General features: G+C 38.2%; 1 protein-coding gene and 1 pseudogene across 13 annotated transcripts in view; one reads left to right on the top strand and one right to left on the bottom strand.

The window, feature by feature from the left end:
• Positions 1–22,058, bottom strand: part of Cask (calcium/calmodulin dependent serine protein kinase) — a 347,639-nt gene that overhangs the window by 28,382 nt on the left and 297,199 nt on the right. For 6 of the 13 annotated variants that reach the window (XM_070040601.1, XM_070040597.1, XM_070040600.1 and 3 more), the window contains 6 exons: positions 15,557–15,642; positions 14,224–14,292; positions 11,004–11,072; positions 9,516–9,551; positions 7,267–7,463; positions 4,139–4,254 (listed from right to left, as the gene is read on the bottom strand). In XM_070040601.1, the coding sequence (XP_069896702.1) occupies positions 4,139–4,254; positions 7,267–7,463; positions 9,516–9,551; positions 11,004–11,072; positions 14,224–14,292; positions 15,557–15,642 (573 nt within the window). The remainder of the gene's footprint in view (positions 1–4,138; positions 4,255–7,266; positions 7,464–9,515; positions 9,552–11,003; positions 11,073–14,223; positions 14,293–15,556; positions 15,643–22,058) is intronic. The other 7 variants (XM_070040603.1, XM_070040605.1, XM_070040607.1 and 4 more) reach the window with 3 other exon arrangements.
• LOC138840400 (large ribosomal subunit protein mL42 pseudogene) lies at positions 18,633–19,055 on the top strand (annotated as a pseudogene).

The following is a 22,058-nucleotide window of genomic DNA, read 5'->3' as shown; positions in this document are numbered from 1 at the left end:
TTAATTTACTGAGTAGCACAGGAAGAACAAAGAGTGCATCGTAGTTTGTAATACAACTTCCAAAAAAAGCCTGAAAATTCCTTCCGAAATCTATTTTGATTTGTGGCCCTTGGGTCCATTTGTCTTGTTCTTTGTATGAAAGATGATGCTATTTTCAAGTTCCAAAGCATCTGTCTTACTGATGGGGGTCAACAGTATTTACTCAGGCTTTTAGAACAATTCCTTATATGGTAGTTCTATATGTTAGGATGCAATTTCATCCTAGCTAAAAGCAGAAGAACAGCTGCTCAAACACCTGGCTTCCCTTCTTGTCAATTTGATCTCTTGTAAAGTAGCAGTAAACAGTGGTCCTTCTGGACTTCATAATAAACAGATGGTAAAGCTGGCTGACAAAGGAAAGAAATCTGAAGAGATGGTGACAGGCAAGTGTATATCAGAAAGTCCATGCTACAAGTTGGTCATCTTCCCCTGACCAGAACAACTAAAGGGAGAATTTATGACACAATTCTTTTGTCAGTGAGGGAACCCTAAACACAAGACTCTGATTAGTGAACCACAGATATGCTTCCATTTCTGTCAAGAAATTTTAGTGGCTCTGAAAGGACCTTCTAGAGAGTTGATACTTTCTTTTAAAGGTTGGCTCCTATGCAGAGACAAATGCTGACAGGCAGAGCAAACCCTCAAGCATGATGAAGAAGGCTCTGATGCCCAGAGGAGGTCATTGGTAAGGAAGATACTGGAGATAAAGGTAGACCCTCCACCTTCCTCCCCTCTGCTGTTCTTCACTTTAAGTTTACATTAACTTAGATAGCAGTTTTAGATAAGAGGTGTAAAGTCAAAAGGCAGAAAAAGAATGCAATTTTCTTCTACCTTCTATATCGTGAGACAGAGAGCTAGAGCCTGAGTTTAAGAGAGGAGTTTAAGAGATCTGAGCTTCATTAAATGACACCCATTTGTCAGACTAAATTTTAGAGGAAGAAAAGGCTTTGATTGACTACCTAATTTCTCGGTTTGAAAGGCCACAGGAGCCTAAGTGGTATGCCCAAATGGCAAGGGTATGAATTCCTGGTTCTGTCTCAGGCTACCTATTAAGCTCACCCATAGTATTCGTAGGATCCATATGCACTGTCCATTTGCAAACAGAGAATGGGAACAGTGAAATCCTGGTGCTCAAAGAATGGAACCAAGCTAACACTAACTGCCAGATTGGTTGCTGATTTGTAGTCCAGGTTCGAGTCTCTGACTCTCCCCAGGGAGCTGGGATTACAGGAATGTATTACCACACTTGGCACTGGCAAAATGTGTGTGTGTTTTTTTTTTGCCAGTCCTGAGGCTTAAACTCAGGGCCTGGGCACTGTCCCTGAGCTTCTTTTGCTCAAAGCTAGCACTTGAGCCACAGTGCCACTTCTGGCTTTTTCTGTGTATATGGTACTGAGGAACTGAACCCATGGCTTCATGCATGCTAGGCAAGCACTCTACCACTAAGCTACCACCTTCCCAGACTGGCACTGGCAAAACTCTTAAAACAAATGATTCAACTGAGTCTTTTGTCAGCATTTAGAGTCTAGTTTTCCAATCAACTTGCTTAATTTTCCTCAATGCCAAATCAAAGAACACTGGCCAATTGAATCCTCAACTTTCCATGCCTTCCATTACTAGAGCATAAAATGAATGATAGATTTACAGTGGTACCCAGCCATTTCTTTGCCTTTTAGGGTCTAAACTAATTTTTATTTTTTATTATTTTTCCCCTTTTTGTCATTTTAAAGGTGATATAGAGAGGGGTTACAGTTACTTAAATCAGGTAAAGAGTACATTTCTTTTCTTTTCTTTCTTTCTTTTTTTGGTTGGTCCTGGGGCAAGGCTAACACTACCACTTGAGTCACAGCACCACTTTGGACTTTTTCTGACTAGTTTATTGGAGATCAAGAGTTTCATGGACTTTTCTGCCCAGGTTGGCTTCAAACTGCAATCTTCAGATCTCAGCCTCCTGAGTATCTAGGATTATAGGCGTTAGCCATCAGTACCTGGCAAAGAGTACATTTCTTTTTGGACAATGTCATTCCTTCTCTTGCTCTATCCAAGTTTGGTCAAAACTAATTTTATTATCAGCTATATGTATACATCATTTAACACTGTAAAAATTTACAACTTGAAATAAATATTTTTTTGGTAGTGTCTCATACATGAACCAAGGGCCTTACATGCTTGACGAGTGTTCTACCATGGAGCTACCCCCATCCCCAGCAGATAGATAAATGTCTCCTATTTAGGTAATATTAATACATCTCATAAGCCTGTTTGGTTGTGTTAGACTCTTTGAAGCTGATAGATGTAAGAGTACTAGATACTGGCATGTTGGGTTCTGCTGATCCTACAATGTAGCTTTTCAAATCATACTTACAACTTGCTTGGTTGTGTTTAGTTTATAAAACAGAAAGCTATTAGGAACTAGTGCTCTGTAGTGGTATATAATCAAAAACAAATGATACATTTCACTAGCAATAAAAGTGTGGTGCCATGTAGTTAATGGGAAGGGAAAACTTTCCGTGTGGATATTCATATTCATTCCTCACTAGACACCACTTCAAAAATGCTTCCTTACTGATGGAGAAGCAGGAATTCAGAGTTCCTAAATTGTTTTTCCTTGTGACTGTTAAAGCATGTTGCAGCATTCCACAGAGAAAGAAGCAGTTCATATGTCAGAAGCAGCATACTGTGGAACTAGGTATGGATGACTGAATTCACTTGACTTTTTTGGGCAACGTGTTTAATTTTGGAGTTATTTCTGAAATCTTGGGAATGAATCTAATGCCAGGGCTTTTAATTGCTCAGTAAAGTTCCTTATAAAAGGAGTCATACTTTAGTATTTAGTTATTGAAAGTCAGTATACCATACCATTTATTTTCTTTTAGCTTAAGCTCCTTCCTATGAGTGTTCTGGGAGTTCTATTGCAATCACAGATCATCCTCTCTTGGTATTCATTTCAGATTATTTTTAGTGCCGGTCCTGGGGCTTGAACTCAGGGTCTGGAAGTGTCCCTAAGCTTTTGTGCTCAAGGCTAGCAATCTACCACTTGAGCCACAGCTCCATTCCTGGATTTTTTGGCTAGTTATTTGGAGATAAGAGTCTTAAAGGTTTTCCTGACCAGGCTGGCTCCTAATTGTGATCATGAGATCTTAGCCTCCTGAGTAGCTAGGATTATAAGTGTGAGCCACTGGTACCTAGCTCATTTCAGTTTTCTTCTTTTTTGTGTGCCAGTACTGGGGCTTGAACTCAAGGTGCTGTCCCTGAGCAATTTTGCTCAGGGCCAGCACTCTATCTCTTGAGCCACAGCACCACTTTCAGCTTTTTTGGTGATTCACTGGAAATATGAGTTTCATGGGGACTTTCCTGCCTGGGCTGGCTTTGAACCATGATCCCCATATCTCAGACTCCTGAGTAGCTAGGATTGTAGGCATGAGCCACTAGTGTCCAGCTTATATCAGTTTATAACAAAACAAGTAAACATTGAGGCTAAAGTTGAATGCAAGATTCCATATACAGAAACATATTATGGTGAGGAGGCCAAGATAATGTCATTGGTCTTCTAGGAGCTTAAGGGAAGACGACTAGTTATAGAAACCATTTAAACCAAGTTAGGAGTCATGTCATCAGTGCCCTTTCAAACCAACCATGGAACCATCTGCAGCCTACTTTTCTGTGCACCTTTGCCCTGAGAGATTTATCATGGGTCTATGTCCAAAAGTCTGGGAGAAGCCAGGATCCACTCCCAGCTAGGGAGCTAAGAATACTGGGAACTCAGGATATGCCCAAACTCTTATTTTTCAGAGGAGGACTTAGCATGTTGGGTTCCTTTTATTACTATTTTCAAACACCATTTTTATCCTATCAGTTGACTTATAGCTCTGTCAAATATCTTGTCAATAAAATGCATAGCTGGTAAATATATTAGTTGAAGGTCTCTACTTTGTTTTTAATTTTTCCCATTTTCTTCTTAAAGGTTTTGTGACTGATGAAATATCTCATAGGCCAGAATGTTTTGGATGGAGAACTCAGAAGACAAAATGTTTTATACAGCTACCTAAGGTTTAGAAATGTTTAACCCAGCTTCATAAACAGACATAATTTTCCCTACCTGCATTGTGCTTTGCCAAATATTTATCTTTGTACTGCTTCTTTTTCTTGCCAAACCAAGTACAGCTGGCCTGCTGCTCTTGTTTGGTCTTCTCCATAGCAATGCAAGCTACTCGCCTAGTAGACAAAGAAGGGGGGAAAAATCCCAAAGTTAATGCACAGTTTTATGTTGACAAAGGAGAAAAAGTTATTCATTTGAGGGGTTTATATGTAACAGCAAAACATACTCATCATAAACTTTCAAATCATTCACATAAAGTTGTCTTTTGGTTTTCACGATAATTTCCTAGTGATGTTTTCACAATACAGGCTTATGTGAACATGGCACTGTTTTCCTTTAGCACCCCCTGACTGATGTGAGTGTTAGAAGCATAACCACAAAGGATCCTGGGACTGTCCATCAAGACAAGTGAGTAGTACATACTCACTATGTCACTTATTAGGTGCTATTGAGCACAAGTGTTAGGCACTGTTCTAGTAATTTTCCATATATCAATTCACTTAATCTAATGACTCATGGAAGTACGCCACCATTTTATAAATGAAGGAATTCAAAGATGGAGGGGTTCAGAAATTTGCCTGAAATAACAGAGCTAGTGAACAGAGAAAGGAGGAAGGTCTGTATCAGAGTCTATGATCTTAGCCAGAACATTCTTGAAACTTTATTTTTATTTTTATGTTTTGCCACATTGGGGATTGAACTCAGGACCTTACACTTGGTAGGCAAGCACTTGAGTTGCATTCCCAGTTCTTTGCCAGAACATTTTTGAGGCATACAATCTAGACACAGGTTGTTGTCAAGGATTAGAAGAGAATGTAAATGTCCCTAATACATTGCCATACGTGCTGTATGTATGTATGTATGTATGTACTTTTTCTGCAGGAAGACTGATCCAAATAACCCACTGCACCATTAGGACTATTTAGTCCAGAAAAAAGTAATCCAATTGTGTGTTTGGTTTTTTTTGTCCCTCATTGCCATTTCTCAGAATCCCTCTGGAGTTCTACATATTGATGGACCATGATTTATACAGATGATCTGACTAGGGAAAAAGAAGACTGGAATCTACATGATTACTTTAAATAAATGTTCCAAATATGTTGCAAAATTCAAGGGGACATTTTGTAAAAAGAAAATATCAGCCAGAGTATAACAGCACCATCATCAAAATGACTTAGAAATTGCTTTCCTACTGAATGATAACGCCAGATGGCAGGCTGCTGCCTCTTTGTTTGGGCCCTTGCTTTCTCATGTATAAAATGACATATTCCAACATTCTAAATTTAAGAATATTTATGAGAAAGATGGGATAACTGAAACAGGTGATCAAGTGAAAATCATGAACTGAGAAGCTTGTAATTAGTGAGGAAAATGGGTGAAAAAACAATTTTCAATGTCTATAGACACAATATCTTTGGTCCCTTTTAGCTAGGTCAAGTATTTTTTGTGGGGGGTAAGTAGGGATAATGGCAAAATGCTACTTGGCAGGTTTTTGGTACATGAAACAAACCTCAGACATTAAGTCATCTCTTTTGCACTAATTTCTGGTAGATACTGGCCAAAGTTAAGACCACATATAGTTAAAGAGTCTGAAAAGCTGGTCTGACTTAATTTTTCTTGGCTCAATCTTTGAGGGTTTTGAATTTAGGACTTGAACCACATTCCAGTCTCCTCCCCTGATTTTGTTGCTGTTGTTATTATTGGGTTTGAACTTGGGGCCTTGTACTACCACTTGAGCTATTCTCAGTCTTTCTGTCTGACTCTACCCTACTTTCAGAGCTTAAACTTTCTAACAGAATAGGTCATCTTTTTTTGTCAGTCATGGGGCTTGAATTCTGGCCTTGCCTTGAATTCTGGGCTTGGGCACTGTCCCTGAGCTCTTCAGCTCAAGGCACGTGCTCTACCACTTGAGCCACTAACCCACTTCCAGTTTTCTGAGTGGTTTATTTGAGATAAGAGTCTCCTGGACTTTCCTGCCTGGGCTGGATTTGAACTGTGATCCTCAGATCTCAGCCTCCTGGGTAGCTAGGATTATAGCTGTAAGCCACCTGCCTGGTTGGAAGAGGTCATCTTAATCTCTTCTTCCCTCCATTCATCTCTCCTTCTTTCTTTCTCTTTCTGGGAACAGAGCCCAGGGCCTCATAAATGTCAGCCAAGCACTGATCTCTGAGCTACCCCTTCACCCAACACTTGTTTTTGCTAGTCCTGGGACTTGAACTCAGGGCCTGGGTGCTTTCCCTGAGCTTTTTTACTCAAGTCTATCACTGAACAATTGAGTCACAGTTTCACTTCTTTTTAGTAGTTAATTGGAGATAAGAGTCTCACGGACTTTCCTGCCTGAACTGGTTTTGAAATGGATCCTTATATCTCAGCTAGGATTACAGGTGTGAGCCACCAGTGCCCAGCTTCAGAAAAGACATTTTTATTTTTATTTTCTTTGTCAGTTATGGGGCTTGAACTCTGGGCCTGGGCTCTGTCCCTGAGCACTTTTGCTCAAGGCTAGCTCTCTACCACTTGAGCTACAGCACCAATTCCAGTTTTCTAGTAGTTAATTGGAGATAGGACTCTCCCAGATTCTTTCCTGTTTGGACTGTCTTTGAACCGTGATCCTCAGCCTCCTGAGTAGCTAAGATTACAGACGTGAGCCACCGGTGCCTGGCAAAAAAAAAAGACATTTTTAAAAAGAATTTGTAAGGCAAACACTAAAGCTTCTGACTAACTTTCCTCTCATTGGTCATGTTTTCTATTTAAATCCCCTGTGCAACATTGAACCAGGGCATTTGGCTTTACTTTTGCTGGTGGTGAGGTAGGATAGGCATAAAAGTATATGACAGGGCAAAGAGAGGATGCACTTAGAAGAAAACACAGGTCTAAAAGGATTACAACAGCTTATAGGCATGGATGGTTCTGCCCATGTGAACTAAGACTAGTCACTAAACCTCTTGCCAAACCTTCCTTCCCTTACTAATGAAATGCAGATCTAACTAGCATCCTACTACTTGCTGACGATGTAGAAATTTGGGATGACTGAACTGAATTTTGTTTGGCTAGCAAAGCAAAGACTATCAAACAGAGTTTGTAATAGGATAGAATAGGAAGTTGAAAATCCAAAAGCCACAAAAACATACCATTCCTGAAGTTCAGGAGAAGGAATAAGACCTGCAGTTCCATTTTTGGAGTTTTCCAGTTTACCCTGCCACCAATTATGATCATCCTTACTAATAATCTGGATGATGTCACCAACTCTGAATCGAATGCCAGCTTCTTTGCAGGGGATGAGGTCATCCTTGGCTGGATCATATTCAAATTGTGCTCTTACATAGATCTATAAAACAGGAGTTTGTAAGAAAGGAGGCCATAGTGATGTGATGGAATACAACAAGCTCTAATGTCATAACAACACAAACACAATACAAACAGGACAAAGGATGGTGAAAGCCAAAACAATGCATGAAAATACAACACAAAAAACTACTGCTAGAAACAATTCACTACTTTTGATGGGTACAGCTTCAAAACTTTGCTGTCTTTTCTTGGGAGGACCACTTAAAATGCTTGTTTAATAAAAACAAAGACTTAATTTCCGCTTTCTCCTTTTTTCTAGTCTGGGGCTCAAACTCTGGGCAAGGACTCTCTGTCCCTGAACCTTTTTGTGCTCAAGCCTCGCTCTCTACCACTTTGAGCCACAGTGCCACTGCTGGCTTTTTCTGAGTAGTTTATTTGAGATAAGAATCTCATGGACTTTCTTGCCTGGGCTGGCTTTGAACCGTGATCCTCAGATCTCAGCCTCCTGAGTAGCTAGGATTACAGGCATGAGCCACTGGTGCCCAGCTTTAATTTCTGCTTTCAGTGTAACAGTTCTGTATTTACAGAGTAATGTACTTATCATTTTTAAAAATTGTATGGGTTGTGATGATATTATGGTCATGACAGCATGGCAGCCATAATGATTAGAAGTCACAGATTTTTTTTTGTGTGTGTGCCAGTTCTGGGGCTAGAACTCAGGGCTAGGTGTTATCCCTGAGCTTTTTTGCTCAAGCTTAGCATTTTAACGATTGAACTACAGCTCTACTTCATGCTTTTTGGTGGTTAAAAAGAGTCTCATGGACTTTCCTGCCTGGGCTGGCTCCAAATTTGATTCTCAGAGCTCAGTCTCCTGAATAGGTGTGAGCCAATGGTGCCCAGCAGTCACAACATATTTTAATGGAAAGCAGTACATGATGTAGCACTAGCAAGAACTCTGGGTTGGTATCTTGCTGTAAAATGCTTACATGATAACAAGTGGTATGTCTATACACTGCCAATAACTGTATATATATAAATATATATATCCCAAACAATTTAAAAAGTGTAAAAAATAGGTTTATTTCTTCAAAAATATTTAGGCATTAGATTTGTGTTCTCTTCTGAGAGAGTAAGAACAAATTTGAACTCTTGTTTTGCCCATGTGACATCTGAAATTAACACAGAGCTTTCAGACATGCATAGTTCCCAGCTCTGAGTTTAATGATACATGATTTTACTTAGGAAACAGTGAACATATAAGGGGGTGTAATATGCCAACGTTTTGTGAACGGTTGGATTTTAATGCTTGAAAATAGGGTTTCATATCTCCAGGGTTGCCTGACATACGGGAAAATCCTATTAAGTGCTAAGTTATGCAGTTCTTAACTTAAAATCAGATTCTTTTTTAAACAAGTCTTTTCAAAAAAGTCTTTTATAGAAATGCTATCTCTTAAAATTAAAGTTGAATATTAATGTTTTAAGTCACTGTAAAACCAACCTGAAGGCTTTGGAACCATTGTATGGTTTTTCTGTTTCAAATTTTTGCAATGCAGCCCATACAATTAAATTTTAGGTACATTGACACCCAAAATTCATACTTTTAACAGTGCTGACATTTATCAGGATGAAAAACCAGGATATTTATGTTCCTTTTCTTGGTTTTCATTATAAATAGCGTTTACACATACAGATGCAAATACAAATTTAAGAGAAATCTTTCAACTTTAGAAAATTGCTTTAAAAATGTCCATTAGCATGTATGTACACTTTACTTATTTTTAGAATCCTAGGAATTTTGTGATCCTCCCCCGCCAGGCAGTCCCATAAGACACTCAAAGGTTGAATTCTTGACCATCATCAGTATAAAATTGTCAGGTTGAAATTACAATAACTGTCAGAGCTACAATGATGTGAGGAATATGTCTTTATAGAGAATTAGTCATGTGTAATGTTGTTAAAATGAAATGGTACAAGCTCTCAACGCTTAAATGTTATGGTCCAAATGCAGACATTATGGGATGGAAAGGGTTAATAAAGGATTGGCTATTAGCAGCTCAGTTTAGAGAAGTTTCTATAGAGGATATCTATTCACCTGTCGTCCTTTTGGTTGGGTAGTTGATGGCAAGTCCTGTAGAATAAAGCCAACCCAGGAGAAAAATTTTCATTTACTTGTCAAGAGTACAAGGTAATTTGTGTGTTCTGTTACAATATGGTTAAAAATGAGCTAGATTTAAGTTGTAAAGAGATCATATACATTATTCCATTTCTCAGAAAGGTTGAGTTATCAAAAAAAATCAAACCCAGGCCATTTAGCAGCAAGCTGAAGAAAGCAGGTAAGTTGAAGCAGAGAGAAAATGTGTTCTTAAGAAACAACTCAGCATCTTCAACACAAAAGCCACTGCGGGTGAAATAGCCTATTACAAAAAACCAAAAACCAAAAAACAAAAAAACCCCTAGAACTAAAAAGAGCTGCTGCCCTTTTCAACTTAGTCATTCTAATCAGGTAGATTTTGGAAAGTTCAACGGCTATATAGAATTAAAATAATCATTTAAAAAGTATTATATGTTAACTATTATAAATCCATTCCTTTGGTAGCCTATGTCCTTTGGAAATAAAGTTGCGGACAATTTTACAAAATTTCTCTTACTGATATACTTAGAATATTATTCCATTTGAGATGATCTCTAAATTATTTTCAATTTTCTTTGGCAGAAAAAGCAGATATATATTTTTATAGGTCAAATGAAAAAGCAGGAAAAACAAAAGCAATCCTGCCATATTCTTAGAACTCTCCATTATTGCAACTGGATGATACACAGCAGTATGAGCAACTTAGGGAAGATTTGGTTATCCCACAGGCTGCAAACCTGCACCTGTAAGTGCTTCTGTTTGCATAAATAATATTCCAGAATGGATCGTTCTGAAACACTGGAAAATTTCCAAGTGCCAGTCCAATAAGAAGTACTTTGTGTTAAAGATGTGATACCAGCGTGGCTTAAGTGCAGTTGGAAGCCAGTTCCTTTTGCTTTTCATATTCAGGCAAGGCTTATAGTTCACAAAAATATGTGCACGTACCACAATAACAGAGGGCACACCAATTCGTAAACTTAGATAGCGGAAACTAAAACATGGTGCTGATATCCTTCTGAATGGAAAATCACAAAGCCCAAGAACACCCAAATGGCTACTCTGCAAAATCCTTACATTTCTTAATTTGTGTTTGAATGAAAAACAATTTAGAAATTTAAACAAATTTCCATGTATATCCTTTGTGTAGTTTTTTTTTTTTTTAAACCAAAATCATCCATACTGGTGGGGTGGCACAGTGATTGTTTTAGAGTGACCACAGCAGTCTTGAACTACACTTCTTCAGATGTAAACTAACCAAAGGGCTTTTTAAGGAAAAGGGCAAGTTGGAAAAGATTCCCCCCCCCCAGGAGTAAACTGCATTGTAGCTGCAGTAGCCTTGTATATCTGCAGAAGACAGTATTTCCACTGAACACACATAACTAGAACACTCATGGCAGGTGAGCACCAACAAAATTGTCACACTTTGCTGTGTGGAGCTAGAGTTCTTACCGAAACAGAATTGTTAGTGCTGCTATGACCATTAGCAGGGGACTGTCTGGAAGTGGAGGGGGAATCTCTCTGAAATAAGACACAAGGTTCATTAACACAGAACACCAGCACAGTAACACAGAGATATTTACATCAACAGTTACACAGTCTGACAACCATTTCCTTTGACAATAGAACTATAAAGGTGCCATGCTTGCATGATTTCATAGAAGTATGAAAGATTTTTTGCAGTTTGATAGTTCACATATTAGAAGGGGTGACTTGCCATTAATTTCTATAAACTTTTCTTGTTCTCTTTCCTTCTTTCTTTCCTTCCTTCCTTCCCTCCCTCCCTTCTCTCTCTCTCCTTCCTCTCTCTCTCTCCTTCCCCCTCCTTCTCTTCTGGTGCTGGTCCTGGGGCTTGAATTCAGGGCCTGGGCACCATCCCTGAGCTTCTTTTGCACTCTACCACTTGAGCCACAGTTTCATTTCTGGCTTTCAAGTTGTTTATTAGAGATAAGTGTCTCACAGACTTTCCTGCCCAGGCTGGCTTCAAACTGTGATCCTCAGATCTCAGCCTCCTGAGTAGTTAGGATTACAGGTGTGAGCCACTGGCACCTGGCAAATTTTGCTTTCTTTGAATGACACCCCAAAGAATGTCATGATATTAAAACCCTATCTTAGGATGACAAACATTAGTCTAAAATTATTGTGCAGGAGATACCAACTGCCTAGTTTTTATTAAATACTAGGTTGGAAAAGCAATGAATAGTTTCTAGGTACCTCAGGGTCAAGAATTACTGAATAACTCAATTTGGAAAGAAATGAACCTAAGAGCAAGACTTCTGATGTTGTAATCACCTCAGAATCTTTCTACAAAAAATAAATATTACTAAAAAATATCGCTAATGGGTGCTGGTGGTGATAAAGATAACTATATATCAGAGAAGAACTCTTTTGTGTTTACATCATTTTGGTAGATGGATTTAAACAGTAATTCCAACCTTCTAACACTGTTATACTAACTGGACAAACCCTGGGGAGCCACAACTGCTCTTCTGAGAGTCCACTCCTAGATCGCACGCTCTCTGCTGTTCAACACAGAAAATCCTTTCAGGCACCGTTCTCTTTGTGGTTCAAGTCAACTTTAATATAAGAGGAAGGAGAGAAAGAAAGTAAGTGCTTTAACACTTGTGGTTTTGTGGTGTTCTTTTTGAGCCTGTCTTTGAAATGTTAGCCTTGAAAATAATGGGATCCTTTACAGTAGGAGTTGCAAACATTAGTGAGCAGATTGACCTCCAGGTGCCAGTCTTCAGGTCTCAGTCAACAGGGCCAGTGCGAGGGTGAGAGGTCCACCCTTTTGCTGAAGGCCTGAGGAAGTTGGATGAGAGGCTTTCTTTGGGAAGGCTTGCCCAAGCTGGTAAGAATCTCACTGCAGGCTTGAATGCTGCTTGAGCATAGAAGGGTCAAAAAGGTGGGACTGGAACAAAGGCTGAACAAATGTAGCAGTGGTACTCACTAGACACTATGTTGAAAATGAACTGTACAACTTGTGGGTAGGAATGGAAGGGAAAAACTGGGAGTGAGTGAAGGGGTGACATTGTCTAAAAAGAAATGTACTCACTACCTGACTTAGGAAATGGTAACCTCTTTATACATCACCTTTATAACAATAAAAAAGATGGGAATGGAGGTGGGGGATGTCTATTATATGAATATCCTTATTGTTTTGAGTCTTCAAAGATGTAGCAGTTAAAAAGAGGCCTCTCCTTACTCAACAGCGTAGAATTTACATGTGTAATGCTGGTCCCACTCCAAAACTAGTTCAACCACTTAAAAAGAAGAGAAATCTATTAATAATTAACTCTGTCTTCTGGTTAGCCAATCTATCTATCTATCTATCTATCTATCTATCTATCTATCTATCTATCTATCTATCTATCTATCTATCTATCTATCCATCCATTCAGATGTATTTCATAAATTTCTTCAGCAGCTGAGAAATGTGAGGAACACCTGTAATTTTAGATTATTAAGATAATTTATATAAAATGTATGCATGACATTTTCACTTTCCCTGAAGGGTTTGTGCTCTAGGTAACAAATGTCAATACTCTTGAGTATTGATCATTCTGTATTTTTTTTCCAGAACATGATGTTAACTGAAGTTCCATAAGAAGCCACCAAGAGGAGCTCAAGACCAGACATAATGGATACCCCAATTGTCATGACCCACTAAAAATGTATTTGACAAAACTACAAATTTTTACATATGTCTTGAAAAGGTTTAGGAAAAAAGTATGTAGCCTCTGACTTTTTCTTGTCAAATTTATAGCACCACTAGGGACTGGAAAAATATTATAATTCCTCCCTTATATTCTCCTAAGTACAAATTCAATAAGTTACCTGTCAGTCTTAAAAATTAACTTTAGAAGATATGCACTTCATATTGATGCTCATATTCTTAGAAGATACACAAGAGAACATAAGTGTCAATAAATAACTCAAGCTGAAAGTGCTGTAACCAAAGAAGGATACTATTTATGCTAGTTTATATTTCCAGATATGGAAAAAATACTTTTGACTCTCATTTCATGACTAACAAATTAGAATAGCTCCAATCCCCATAGGATAAACCTATTTTAAGGAAGAAACTTTGGGATAGCATTATTTTAGTAAACCTAATTTGTTTATGAATCACTTCACATTATAGATACACACAATTTTATAAAAAGTTGCAAGAGTCTGTATTCCTGTAGTAAAGTCAGTATTCATCAGGGACTTAATATTCATCTTGAGACTTGTCACAATGATTGGAAAAACTCAATAGAAGAAGATTACTTCTCAGATTCTTGGAAAGAAGAACTATCTATGATGTTTCTTAACAATGGAAGAGAATGTACACTTCCTGGAAATATTAGTGCAATTAGGATCCTTTCCCTCTCCCCCAGAAACTCCATTTTTTTCTCTATCAACCTTATGTCATTCTTTGTAGCTTCTCTATATTTGGCTTCGATTTCAGCCTGCAAAAAGTTCAAGTGCTGAGGAGAGCCGCATGGAAGCTGGGCTGAGTAGGTGGATGGGACCTCCTCTGTTCCGTTATCTTTGTTGTAAAATTGGTGTGCAAGTGATCTAACAGCACAGGCAGAAACAATTTCCCAGAAAGCAAAAACATTCAGCCATCAGCAGACAGTTAGTTAAGAACTCAGAGGAGATGGGGATGGTTTGTTAGAGTCATTACCTCACAGGATGAAGACTGAGTGCGGTAGCTTGGCACGATCTTGAAGGTAATACTCCCCCGCATTTCCCTCTGGAGGGGGAAAAGAAGAAGAGTTCTCTCACAAACTAATGGTGTACACAAAAACACAAAAGAAACCACTCAAAACATGTGGGTGCAATTAGCGTAAGCCACCTGACAGCACCCAGCCCTAAAAGGAAATTTAATGAGAAGCCAGAGACTGCTCAGGTGAACATAAGTTTCTGGGAAAGCAGCGAAGTCAAGGCTGATAGCCTTGTATCTAGCAATGAGTGATTTCCCAGATCTGGATGGTTAGATTTTTATAGAAATGAATACAAAACACTGTAAATGACATGCCTTGTGGAAGTGTGTGGAATGGAACTAGACCAACAGATGTAGTAATGGCATAAAAATCCCCTTTTGAATGTGACTTTATGATGGTGTGCTTTATAAAGTTTATATTTTACTTTATTAATTTTGGTGAGTCTATGGTACTTATTTCAAACCTAATGGGTATTCATTACATAGGAAGGCTGCTGCATTGCAGTGAGAGGAAGAATCAGGTCCAAAACATCCCCCTCTACTTGCTGTGAACACAGGCAAGGCTCTGCTATTCTGTTGCTGCTGGGGTTTTTTCAATTGGCAAACATATTTAAACATAGATTTTGGATGTATGGTCAGAATGGCCTGGTTTACAGCGGCTTTCACTGCTGCCGCAGAGAAATCCATTACAGCTGGCTGTGACTCAGCTAAATAGAAAAGAGGCTTCTGACATTGCTGATGTCAGGAGACTTGAGATCAGTGAAAAATGAGTTCCCCAGTACATACTGGAAAGATTTTTCTTTAGGTGCAAGAGGTGGACATTTAAATATATAAAGTGCATTTAAACATTTCCCTAGTTATCAGTTTTTATGAATGTACATTAAGTTCTAGTTCACATCAAGGATGGGCCATGAAACATTGGGATTATGAAAATGCATACCCATTATTTATGTATTAAAAACAAGCTAAGAGCTCAAGTTGTTTATTATTATTATTATTATTATTATTATTATTATTATTATTATTATTATTATTATTATTATTATTATTATTACTGGGCCTGGGCGCTGTCCCTGAGGCTCTTTGTGGTCAGGGCTAGCTCTCTACTACTTGAGCTACAGTGCCACTTCTGGCTTTTTTTGTGATTAGGTGGAGATAAGAGTCTCATGGACTTTCCTGCCCAGGCTGGCTTCAAACCGTGATCCTCAGATCTCAGCCTCCTGAGTAGTTAGGATTAAGTTAATCTAAAAACAAACAGAAAACCACCCCAAAATGAAAGCTTGTATTCACTTACAAGCATTTTCTGCAGTTGTTCCACTGTTTGGTTAGCCACACTGATGCCATTGATTTCTCGAATTTCGTCACCAACATGAAGTGTACCTAAGAAATTACACAAAATTATTATAATCATGAAATAATAATTTTTTGACAGTCCTAGGGCTTGAACCCAGGGCCTGGGCACTGTCCCTGAGCTTCTTTTGCTCAAGGCTAGCACTCTACCATGTGAGCCACAGAGTCACTTCTGGCCTTTTTTGGTATTGAGGAATTGAACTCAGGGGTCCATGCATGCTGGGCAAGCACTCTACTACTAAGCCATATTCCCAGCCCGATAATGCTTTTATAATAATAAAATCCCAAAGCAGCAATGTAATTAAAAATTAAGTTATATATTGAAAGGCAGTACTTCAGAAACAGGTACAAGTTAGGTTGCTATAAAATTAGTAAACTCCTTGAAATTAGCTAACACTTTGAAACAGATATATCTACTTGCAGAAGCCATAGTTTTGCTATCTGTATGAATCTGTTTATTTTTCTGAGAGAGGCAGTGGGTAATTTAGGGTTGAAACTAAAGCTTTATGATTCAGATTACCTGAGTTCAAATTCCAGCTTACTACTTTTTTAAGGCATAATGTTATAAATTTATGCAAAATCACTATACAAAACTATATATACATTTATTGGGTACTACACAAAAATAACAACACAAAATGCAAGATCAGCTTTGTGTGACCATCTTCACTCACTACTTTTAAGTTTGGAGAAATTACTGAAACTTTCCATGTCTCAGTGGAAATGTAAACTACTCATCTTCTAGGCTTCTTCTGAGGACTCAATGAATTTAATACTTGGAGGGGGGCTTACAAATGTTATTGGTTAGTAAGCATTTTGTAATTCTGTGCTGCTATTATGATCTACCCACTATAAGACAATGGTTGTCAATTTCCTAAGAACTGTGATATGATAACATCTATAACACTACATGTAAGTTCATCCTTTTATAATAATTTGCTAGGCATTTCAGCATCTTGTATTAGATCAACTGGAAAAAAAGGGACTGAGAACCAATGTGCAGAATGTTATTTACAACTTTGCTTCCTTATTTGTTAACTGTGTATATATTTACATGCCAATCTATTTTCAATATGAAAAGCTCACACAATTTTTTTAACATTCTTTTTTTTTAAATTGTGAAAATACCGTACAGAGCGGTTACAATTACATAGGTAAGGTAATGAGTACATTTCTTATCAAGCATTGTTGCCTTCTCCTTTGTTTCCCCTTCCCATCCCTTCACATCTCCCGTACTGCCCCCCACCCCCGGCCACAGTTATAAAGTTCATTTTTCGACCTAATGTCTTGTACATCTCATTGTTGCAATGGGTCCACCTGTACCCCTATTTAAACAATTTGTTTTTTCCCTTCCCCTCCACAAATTATACCATCAAAAAGCAGGGGTTATACCATGGGGGAGGGACATACAAAACAACAAAGAAACCATCTTATAAATATGTTAGAAACAATTGCAAGAAAGAAAAAAACATTTGAGTCCTTATCTTGGGGTTCATTTCGCCTAACATCAACTTACCTGATCGTTTCTGCTTATCTGACATGCTCACAGTATTTTTTAGAGGCACGTACTAATGTACATATAAACAAAATGGTAAAATGCCTTAGAATGTCGGAATGTGTGTATGTATGTGTGTGGGTGTGTGTGCGCACGCACATGCATGCATGTATATGTGTGTAAGAAGTAGAGCAAGCATAGAAGAAAGTAATGTGGCCATGAGTTATGGGCAATAACTGTTCTATGCTGTTATAATAACACTAAAATGAAAATCAGGGGACTTTTGCTTTCAAAACATGGCTGATTGTACACTCATAGGCTTTCTCACAGCTGGACACTGGTGGCCCACTCCTATAATCCTAATTACTCCAGAGGCTGAGAACAGGATTGAAGTTAAAGGCCAGCGGGGGGGAAAACTTTTCAAGTCTCTTTCTCAACCTGTAGCTGGGTGTAGTGGTTTATGTCTGTTATCTCACACTACATGGGAGGCTGAGACTGGGAGGATCGTGGTGCCAGTCCAGTCTGGGTAGACAGGTCTCAAAGACTACATCTCCATGAGTGGAAGCTGGTAATGATTGGAAGTCTAACAGTAGTCACATTGTATTTCAGGTGTACACACCCAGACAGGAAGTGACATCTTGTCCTATAAATAACTGAAAAATAGGGCCGGAGGTGTGGCTCAGCAGTAATAGTGCCAGCCTAGTAAGTTCAAGATCCTGATCCCTACTTTAGAACCACCAAACCAAATCAAACCAAACCAAATGAGACTTAAACCAAATCAAACCAGACCAAATGAGACTTAAAATTCTATCCTGCCGAGGACAAATTAAGAGTGAATAGTCTCATAGAAGGAATTCAAACCTCTAAGAACATGTCTCATTTTCACCTCTTCCTCTCACTTCCCTCCATGCAGAACCTTGCAGAGTGAATTCAGATGGTGGCAAACTCAGGGTGAAATGACTGAGTGGGATGGGTGAGTGCTAAAGTAGCAATGCCTGCTAGCTAGCTAGATTCAGAGCCTTTGGCCCAAGCTGCACCTAGGATTCTCTAGGGTGTCAAGACTCAGATCAGTGGCATACCAGGCATGGCAACAGGTAGAATGAGGAATAAAACCTCTCTAGAGAAAAGTGTTTTACTGTTTAAACACACAGGGCTAGAACAATCAAGGAACTCACAACCAAAGATCACCAAAAATACAATAAAGCAAGCTATTGTGAGAGTAATAAGAAACCCTACAAATTTAGATTCTCACTGACAATAGATGCTGGAATGCTCAGAGAATATAAAATAGCTATATGTTCAATAATGAAAGATTGAGTTGCAAAGGTGAGCGCCAAGAAGAAACTAATAGGTATGAACAGACAGATCTGAAAACAAATACAAATGACTAAAACAAAAATGCAACTGTGGAGGCAAGAGGGTGAGCTCCGAGGAATAAAAATTGGTGTGCCTAGAAACAGATTTTAAGGACTAGTTCTTTGGAGATATCTTTTCTTATCCTGCCTGATAATTATCCTGATAAACCATGATAATAGCAGTAAAGTGGGTAATATTAAAGAGAACTATCTTGAAGCATTTACTTTTGATCCAAAATAAGAGTTTTATCTTATGTTTGTCATAAATCTACCTATGCTTCACTTCCATATGACTAGAAATATGAAGTGGTACTTGCTTTGACATCTGATGGCAGGACAATCATATGCTACCACTCTTCTGTGGACATTCTTTAAGAACACACTAAACCCATCCCTTGACCACATCCTGTGCATATTAATGAACACATGATCAAGTGCTGAAAACAAGATTGGAAGAAAAAGATCAACATCTTGAGCAAGGACCAATGATAGAACAATTTAGAAAAATGTTCTTTACTACCAAGCATTGGTGGTATCCTCATGGACAGTATCACAGACATCCTAAGAAAGTGAATCCTGCAAAAGACAGATGATATCAAGGTTCTCAGAAGAATTAGAGAAAATAAGGGGGAGGGAGGGAGGAAGGTGGAGAAAGAGAGAGAGAGACAGAGAGAGAGAAAGAGGAGAGAGAGACAGAGAGAGAGAGACAGAGAAAGAGGGAGAGAGAGGAAAAAGAGAGAGGAAAAAAGAGAGTTGTTATCCTGTAATATAATCTGATGTATTCACTAATAGGGTATATAGTAAAGTAATAAAAAATGTCTTCTCATAAACTGAGAAAAAAATGTAAGTGAACCAAGTGCTGGTGGCTCATGCCTGTAATCCTAGCTACTGAGGATCATGGTTCAAAGCTATCTTGGACAAGAAACTATGAGACTCTTACGTCCAATTAAGCACCAGAAAGCCAGAAATGGAGTTGTGTCTGAAGTAGTAGAGCAAAAAAGCTGTGCTCAGGTGAAAGAAATAAAGACATAAGGCAAACAGTGAACAAGCAATAAAGAATAGATAAAAAAGCTACAAGAGACACAGGAGGAATATGTAACATAAATGTGATGCTTAGAAAGAGAATGAAGGCAATGGAGAAGAGGCCATATTTCAATAGTTGCCATTTTTTTAAATTGATGAAAACATAATCGCACAGATTTAGGATACTATTATAGTATCCTAAACAAGATAAATGAAACAATCCATGTTGAGAACATCATAGAAAAAATATCTGAAAACATCCAACAAGAAGAGAAAATCACTTACAGAGCAAGGACAATTGTAGTAACACTGGACTTTTCAATATCAAACAATGTTTCCCAAAGGATGGTCTTAGAAGGACAATAAACATAAAATTGTCAACTTTGTATTTATCCAAACAAAAATAGTCATATAAATATCCTAATATTAATTCCAAATTTGTAGATTTAAAATAAGATGTAACTAGAACACTGAGCAGAAGAAAACATAGGATAGAAAAAGTGTGATCATGTTAAGTGTTTCTATGTCTTTGTACTGTTTGAAAGCAGGATTAAGATGGGTGTAGTGGTTCATGCCTTTATTTGAAGTTCCTCAGGAGACTGGAACAGAATTATAAATTCAACTAGCCTGGGTAATAAAGTAAGACCTTGCCTCAAAAGAATGTTTAATTTACATTGTTTAACTTTAGGATACGGAAAGTTAAATATGCATGGTAAAATTTCAAGGTAACTACCAAAATAATAAAAATAGGGGGCTACCACAAAAATAAAACCTAGGAGTTAACTAAAGAAGTGAAGGACCTCTACGATGAAAACTTTAAAAACCCGAAAAAGGATATTAAAGCAGAACTGAGGAAGTAGAAAAACCTCCCATGCTCCTGGATTGTGGGATTAACATTGTGAAAATGGCAATACTGCCAAAGGCTATGCACAAATTCAATGAGATACCTATCAATATTCCAACCTCATTCTTCAATGAAGAAGAAGCAACCCCCAAATTCATATGGGACAACAAAAGACCCCAAATAGCAAAAACAATTCTTAGCAGTGCTGGAGGAATATGAATACCAAATTTCAAACTCTATTGCAAAGCCATAGTTATCAAAAAAGCTTGGTACTGGCACAAGAACAGACCTCAGGACCAATGGAATAGAACTGAAGAGCCAGAAATGAGCCCAAAGACCTATAGCCATCTAATCTTCGATAAAGGAGCTAAAAAAATAGAATGGAAGAAAGCCTCTTCAGTTTAAGGTGCTGGCAAAATTCGTTAAGTGCCTGTAGAAAACTAAAGCTAGATCCTTATATATCACCTTGCACCAGAATCAACTCCAAATGGATCAAAGACCTTGAAGTCAAAGCAGACACACTGAAAACATTACAGGAAGGAATAGGAGAAACTCTAGGTCTCCTTGGCACAGGTGGAAACTTTCTCAATAAAGACCCAGAAACACAACAAATCAAAGAAAGATTGGACAAATAGGATTGCATGAAACCACAGAGCTTCTGCATGGCAAAGGACATAGCTAGTAAGATCAATAGAAAGCCCACGGACTGGGAGAAGATCTTCACTAGCCATACAATGGACAAGGGTCTCATATCTAAAAATATACTTAGAACTCAAAAAATTAAATCCTCCAACAACAAATCCTCAAAGAAACAACTGCCCAATTAATAAGTGGGCTAAAGACTTAGAGAGAGACTTCTCTGAAGAGAAATAAGAATGGCCAATAGACACATGAAGAAATAAATGCTCAACTTCTCTAGCCATAAAAGAAATGCAAATCAAAACAATATTGAGATTCCACCTCACCCCAGTTAGAATGGCTATAAATCAAGAACTCTAATAACAACAGATGCTGGAGGGGATGTGGACAGAAGGGAACCTTACTGTATTGTTGGTGGGAATGTAAACTTGTTCAACCCCTTTGGAAAGCAGTATGGAGGTTCCTCAAAAGACTCCACATAGATCTCCCCTATGACCCAGCAATCCCACTTTTGGGCATTTACCCAAATGATCACAAACAAGACCATACTAAAGCTACCAGCACAACTATGTTTATTGCAGCATTATTTACCACAGCTAAGATATGGAACCAACCCAGATGCCCCTCAGTAGATGAATGGATCAAGAAAATGTGGTATATATACACAATGGAATTCTATGCCTCCATCAGAAAGAATGGTATTGTCCCATTTGTTAGGAAATGGAAAGGCTTGGAAAAAATTATATTAAGTGAAGGAAGCCAGGCCCAAAGAAACAGGTCCCATGGTTTCTCTTATCTGCAGTAACTAGTATATGTTTAGAAAAAGCAGAAGAGGTCAAAAGCTATGTACATATGACCATATGAGCTGATGCTAAGTGAAATGAACCCCAAGATAGGGACACAAGAGATTTTATCTTTCTTGTTCTTTTTAATGTACTTATAATGTACTATGTGATTTTTTGTTTCTTATGTATGTTCTTCCCTCATTGTATAACCCCTGTTGTCACTGTATTTGATTCGGTGTCCTGCATCTTGTATATACATTTTTCTAATGTGGGGAGGGGAAGGGAAATAACAAAATGCTGAAATA

The sequence above is a fragment of the Dipodomys merriami genome, unplaced genomic scaffold (genome assembly GCF_024711535.1).
Source record: "Dipodomys merriami isolate MVZ:Mamm:240054 unplaced genomic scaffold, mDipMer1.0.p SCAF_3, whole genome shotgun sequence".
In the NCBI taxonomy this organism is placed as follows: Eukaryota; Metazoa; Chordata; class Mammalia; order Rodentia; family Heteromyidae; genus Dipodomys; species Dipodomys merriami.
The sequence above is the reverse complement of the archived record's forward strand: the minus strand, read 5'-3'. Positions and strand labels throughout refer to the sequence as shown.